Source organism: Oncorhynchus tshawytscha, linkage group LG16 (genome assembly GCF_018296145.1).
Source record: "Oncorhynchus tshawytscha isolate Ot180627B linkage group LG16, Otsh_v2.0, whole genome shotgun sequence".
Lineage (NCBI taxonomy): Eukaryota > Metazoa > Chordata > Actinopteri > Salmoniformes > Salmonidae > Oncorhynchus > Oncorhynchus tshawytscha.
This window is the reverse complement of record NC_056444.1, coordinates 14,668,294-14,674,293: the sequence shown is the minus strand read 5'-3', so window position 1 is coordinate 14,674,293 and position 6,000 is coordinate 14,668,294. Positions and strand designations below refer to the sequence as shown.

The 6,000-nt window shown below is 38.9% G+C and overlaps 1 protein-coding gene across 1 annotated transcript; it reads left to right on the top strand.

The window, feature by feature from the left end:
- The first annotated feature begins 79 nt into the window (after positions 1 to 79).
- On the top strand, positions 80 to 5,635 carry LOC112216536 (thioredoxin domain-containing protein 6-like). The gene is made up of 15 exons (XM_042298808.1): positions 80 to 490; positions 644 to 701; positions 853 to 956; positions 1,321 to 1,392; positions 1,693 to 1,812; positions 1,903 to 1,984; positions 2,582 to 2,658; positions 2,770 to 2,862; positions 3,084 to 3,226; positions 3,466 to 3,647; positions 3,903 to 4,047; positions 4,239 to 4,346; positions 4,456 to 4,607; positions 4,836 to 4,980; positions 5,262 to 5,635. The coding sequence occupies exons 1-15, from the start codon at positions 461 to 463 to the stop codon at positions 5,479 to 5,481; spliced, it is 1,731 nt and encodes a 576-aa protein (XP_042154742.1). The 5' UTR covers positions 80 to 460; the 3' UTR covers positions 5,482 to 5,635.
- Positions 5,636 to 6,000: the final 365 nt, after the last annotated feature.

Genomic DNA, 6,000 nt, shown 5'->3' with positions numbered 1-6,000 from the left:
ATTTGACATAGCCCAATATGATCAACGACCGACCCACAGAGTTTCTAGTCGACCCTTTCGGGCGCCGAATAGGTACAGTACACTGTACACACGTACTTGTAAGGCAGAGATGGCTGTTCCAAACGTATATTTCTTACTAGCTAGCTACATTTTAATTTATCAAAGCAAGGTGTGGCCAATGACATATTTCTAGCTAGTTATGAAGTCTTAAGTCATAGCAATTGCATACTTTCAAACGGAAAGAATGTTTGAAAGAGTGACTCTGTTGTTACGGTAACGTTCACAGTATTATTGCTGCCAGCTGTTTAGCCTTCTGCTTACAGTATCACTGGCAACTTTTGACGGTTTAACTGGCTAGCAATCTAACGTTCGCCCGTTGCTTTTTCCCCCACAAGTTGAGATAACAAAAACAGCCATGTGAATGAATCAATAATTATTTTAATATATTTACATTTAGAAAATGTCAAGGAAAAAGGACGTCCAAATTCAAGTAAGTTTGTCTACAACTAGCTAACGTTAACTCCCAACACGTATTTATTGTTGTTCATCAGCAGTACAGTAACAGTAGCCGCAAGTCATTCTTTGAAATAAATAAATGTGTCTAAAGTACTTTACATTGTCCTTTTTAAATATCATTTTACAGATTGAAATATCTTCTGAAGAACAATGGGAGGAAGCATTGTCAGGCCCAGGACTTCTTGGTAGGCAGCTTTCAAAGGTTGTCAAGTAGTAAATATGAGTTGGTTGAGTTCTCTTTCATGAGTGGTCATACTGTCAGATAATGAACTAAGAAGCTGTCAGACTGCTGTAGTTTTGATATGAGGAGTAATATGCTGATATCCATGATTGTAGTAATAGAAGTATACCAGAGATGGTGTGGGCCATGCAAGGCTGTGCAGAACATCTTCAGAAAATTGAGGAGTGAATATGGAGATGACCTGTTGCGCTTAGCTGTGGTAAGTTAAGGCATTTTCAGCTATCATCATGTCAGATTCTGATCCTGTACACTTCTGGTAACCCTGCGCATTAAAACCTAGCCAAACTAATTCCGGTACCTGTCTGTGTGTGGGAGGTCCATGATCCAGACCCTACCAGACCAGTAGCCTGGGTGGAGGTCCAATGTCAACACCTGGGTTGTGTTTATTAAGGCATGCAACAGAAAATGTTCTAGAAAGTTTTGCAACAGGTCCCTTCAGTCTTTTTTCTTCTTTTTGTTGTGAATTGAACACAACTTCCATCTGGGCCTCTGGAAATCCATACCCTTTTTGAAAAAGAAACTGCTGTAAATTGTCATAAGTGCTCTGTTTAACTCACTTTCAGGGGGAGGCCAGCAGTTTACTTGAGTTAAGTTCACTTAAAGGGAAATGTCAACCAGTCTTCCTTTTCTACTCTGTAAGTAGTGAGCTTATAACAGCACCATAATATTGTCATGATCTTATATCACTGAATGTCAAGTTACAGACAGTGTAATTTTTTATGCATCAGAATAGTTTGACAGGTGTTATGACATATGTAACTTACCCACTAACACAAGGCTGTGTTAGCACACCTATGATAATTGTGTCATAACCATGAGAATTGTATACTTGTATACAAAAATATACTGTTTTTAGTTGGTGTAATAAACTATTTTGACATTTGTGCTAAGAGTAAACCTTTCATTTGGCATCGTGGTGTGCTCTGCTGTTTCAGGGTGGTACATTGGTGTCAATAGTAAGAGGAGTCAATGGACCTCTTCTACAAAAAACTATGTTGGAACTGGTGGATCAAGAGAAGAAGAAGCAAGAACTGGGCTCAAAATATGTACCTGAAGTAAGAGGTTCCTAACATTGTCACCTGTAAGGGGTCTACAGACTGGTATACTGATTAGCATTTTGAACCCACCGTCAAACTTTCAAATAGGTCCACGAGCTTTTCTTAGAGGACAATCATCAAGCAAGAAAAAAGCCTCCGACGACCCAAAATGCCGACATAGAAATTGGCGGTATGTCACCAATTTCACTGCTAGAATACTGCTACATCGTTTCTTACTGTATGCATATATTTTCGTTTAACATTTTGTTGATATTATTTTTAAAATTTATTTAACCTTTATTTAACCAGGTAGGCAAGTTCTCATTTACAATTGCGACCTGGCCAAGATAAAGCAAAGCAGTTCGACACATACAACGACACAGAGTTACACATGGCGTAAAACAAACATACAGTCAATAATACAGTATAAACAAGTCTATATACGATGTGAGCAAATGAGGTGAGATAAGGGAGGCAAAGGCAAAAAAAGGCCATGGTGGCAAAGTAAATACAATATAGCAAGTAAAACACTGGAATGGTAGATTTGCAATGGAAGAATGTGCAAAGTAGAAATAAAAATAATGGGGTGCAAAGGAGCAAAATAAATAAATAAAATACAGTAGGGAAAGAGGTAGTTGTTTGGGCTAAATTATAGGTGGGCTATGTACAGGTGCAGTAATCTGTGAGCTGCTCTGACAGTTGGTGCTTAAAGCTAGTGAGGGTTTGGGTAATGGTTTGGGTAAGTTTGAATGGAGGGGATTTGAGGAAGTCTTGTGTATGCCATTAGATCATGGAACATACCATGTGGTCATCATAAAGCCAGATGCTGTAGTAGGAGGTCAAGTGGAAGGAATCATACAAAAAGTAAGGCTTTAAGTGCTTCACATTAAATTCTTATAGTCTATCCTTGTTCATGTTATTGCATTTTACTTGAATATAATGGCTGCATTTAACTCACAAATGTATTGTGCATAGGCTTTAGATGCTGGTTTTTCAATTGTTGCGGAGGAGGAGAGGGTGTTGGATGAAGAGCAAATTCATGCTTTTTATAAGGAGAAAGCCAAAGAGGTGGGTGAAAGCAAGACAGAAGAACATTACTTCTTACTATGCTGCACTTGTGACAAGGAGGGTTCAGTAACACAATTGTATCAGTATCACCCAATTGCATCCAGATACCTTAGAGCAGGAGTTTTCGTTTAACAACATGAAAAAAAACACAATTTATTAAAAAATTAAATATATACATGACAATTTTCTCAATCTGACTAGAGTGATTTTTTATTTTCTAGCCAGCGTTTGTGAAGGCCATGTCTAGTGGGCCTGTCCACGCCTTGATTCTGTCTAAGGGAGATGAGGTGGGTGAAGGAGAGTCTCATTCATTGACAGCCATCATAGATCCTGAACACGCTGAGCTCATCCAACCAAAGAAAAGGTTTGGGTTCTCAGTGCAGTTTGCTGAGTAGATTAAACACACATGCCTGATGCACAATCGTACCACATCATGCAACCGATTGCAGATTTGAGAGGTTTGATCAAACGTACCAGAAATCAGTTAACATTTCTTTGTTTCTTTCTCTTAAACCTGAATATTGTTTTTGTAAAATCTTACAACAACAAAAATTGCAAGCAAAATTAAAACAAAGTATGTGTGTTTTGGGTGATCTCTCTTAGGTCAAAGGTTGTACAGGACGTGGATCTGGGCATGTCAGAAAGCAGCACTGAGGTGGCTAGCAGGCAACTGGCATACTTCTTTCCCACCTTTGATTTTTCTTTAGAGATGCATGCTGGATCCAATGCAAGGATTGAAAAGACTCTTGCTCTTATTCGTCCAAGTCTTCTCAGGGAGAAAAAAGGTATCTTCTACTTTTATGTTTTACATTTTATGCCAGAAGTAAGTCCTAGCTCATTTTATGAGTGGTTCAAAGTGGTTCAAATCTTCTTAGAGTTGCATTTTTCAGTGAACATGTTCTAAAGTCAAAACCATAAATATGCACGTCTTATTATTATTGTTTAGTAATACTAGTCATGCCAATGTGTACCTTGTTGCTCCACCTGTTCATTTCTGTACTTACTGACTGAGATTCTGGTTTGCTTTTCAACATGACCAGATGAGATCTTGAAGACTATCCATGACTCTGGCTTCCAGATAGCGATGCAGAGGGAGGTAACCCTCACAGAGGACCAGGCCAAAGAGTTCTACAATGAGCATGAGGGCACTGACTTTTTCCCATGTCTAATTAACCATATGACCAGGTGACAAACTCCCACAATAATTTGCTTAGTAGTGATGTGGCGTGCTGAATGACAAAATAAGATTGATAGATGATCTAATATGCACAGTTTACAGTGACCAAATGTAAGGTAAATGATTGGCTACTGATTGTGGCGAATTGACAGCTTGAACTTTCTGACAGAAGTGTTTTGTTTCCCTTGTTGTATCGCAGTGGCCCCGTGTTGGCTTTGGCTTTAACTCGAGATGATGCAATCCAACACTGGAGAGGTTTACTGGGTCCAAAAGTCTTGGATGAGGCCAAAGAAAGATTCCCTGAAAGGTAGCAACTGGGGAACACTTCATTTGGATAGTCCTAGTTCATTTCATATTATTTATGTATGTTCAATTAACTGTCTCATCTTGCCACTGTAATTGTGCTTCATTCCTAGTCTGCGAGCCCAGTTTGCAATCGACAATGTGACCATCAACCAGATTCATGGCAGCTCTACTCCCGAGGAGGCTCAGAGAGATCTCAACCGCTTTTTCCCCACAGAGCACACACTGGCCGTGATCAAACCTGACTCTACACAAGAACACAAAGGTACAGTACCTGGGTCTCTGTCCTAACTTCATGGTTATTTATCCAGGCAATGTTAATATGTTTGCCTCATTATGGATAGATGGTTGTTATAGGTTGTTTCAGTTTTTATGTATTTAAAGCACTCTTACAACAAATAAACTTGCAAATTGTTGTTTTAAAGAGACAAGTATTGTTTCTGTCATGACATTGAATGTCAATGAAAATTGTGGTTGTTGATCTTTATTTCAGATACCATTATGAATCAAATTAAAGAGGCTGGGTTTAGTATTTCACAAGTGAAAGAAACCAAACTGACACGAGAGATGGCAGAGGAGTTCTACAAAGATCACAAAGGGAAGGACTTCTTTAATAACCTGGTTGACTACATGTCACAGTGAGTTGACATGTTCTTTAACATTCAAGACCTGCAATCATTTGAGTTTATAGTTTGCTAGAATGAAACTTAAGTCTTGACCAGGGTTTGGATTTATTCTATTCCATTTCAGGAGATTTATTCAAATACTTATTCAACAATTGAAAAGTGCAATTTCTTTTCAATGAGAAATTGGAATTTTGATTAACTTCCTAAATGTATCAGATTTAAATTGAACTGACCCCAACCCAGGTCTTGACATTGCATCAGCTTTAACGTCCGATTTGATTTATCTTTTGTAGAGGTCCATCTATCATGATGATCCTGAGCAAAGAAAACGCTATCGCAGAATGGAGAGAGATGATGGGGCCTGCCGATCCTGAACAGGCCATGCAAGTCAAACCCGACTCTCTACGTGCACAGTTTGCCAAAAGCATCTTGGAGAACGCCGTGCACGGCTCGTCCAATGTCCAGCACGCCATGGACAATATCAAGTTCATTTTTGGGGATATACCGTCATAAACACTGGAAAACCGAGAACCCCACACATAGGTTTAATAATGCCTACATGTGAGTAGACTTGAAGATTGTATTGAATGGGGAGTTGGAGGGAACCTACTGTATAGGTACACTATTGTTTTAGATGTTTCCAATAATAAAATACAAATTGAATTTACTACAGATTTGAACAGTCATGTTTTCCCCCATGGACATTTTTATGTGTTTTCATGTACTACAGATTTTGTGTCGCGGTAGAATTTTAATCTGTATTTTCATCATGAGCTTTATGTATCCTGCTCTACGCACCTCTAGGAAATGAACACCTGAGGGCGCCAAATACTTGTCCGACAAACCCTTCGGATATTTTCATACAGTACATATGCTGTGTACAAAACATGGGGAATCAGGGGAATCCAGGGGAAAGCTATGATCCCTTATTGATGTCACTTGTTAAATCCACTTCAGTCAGTGTAGATGAAGGGGAGGAGACAGGTTAAATAAGGATTTTTAAGCCTTGAGACAATTGAGACATGGCTTGTT

Excerpts from the sequence above, each read along its gene's own strand:
- LOC112216536 (XM_042298808.1), top strand. The coding sequence starts at position 461 with ATGTCAAGGAAAAAGGACGTCCAAATTCAA. Across the intron at positions 3,648-3,902 it reads TCTTCTCAGGGAGAAAAAAG|ATGAGATCTTGAAGACTATC; the intron begins GTATCTTCTACT and ends CAACATGACCAG. Across the intron at positions 4,608-4,835 it reads CTCTACACAAGAACACAAAG|ATACCATTATGAATCAAATT; the intron begins GTACAGTACCTG and ends TCTTTATTTCAG.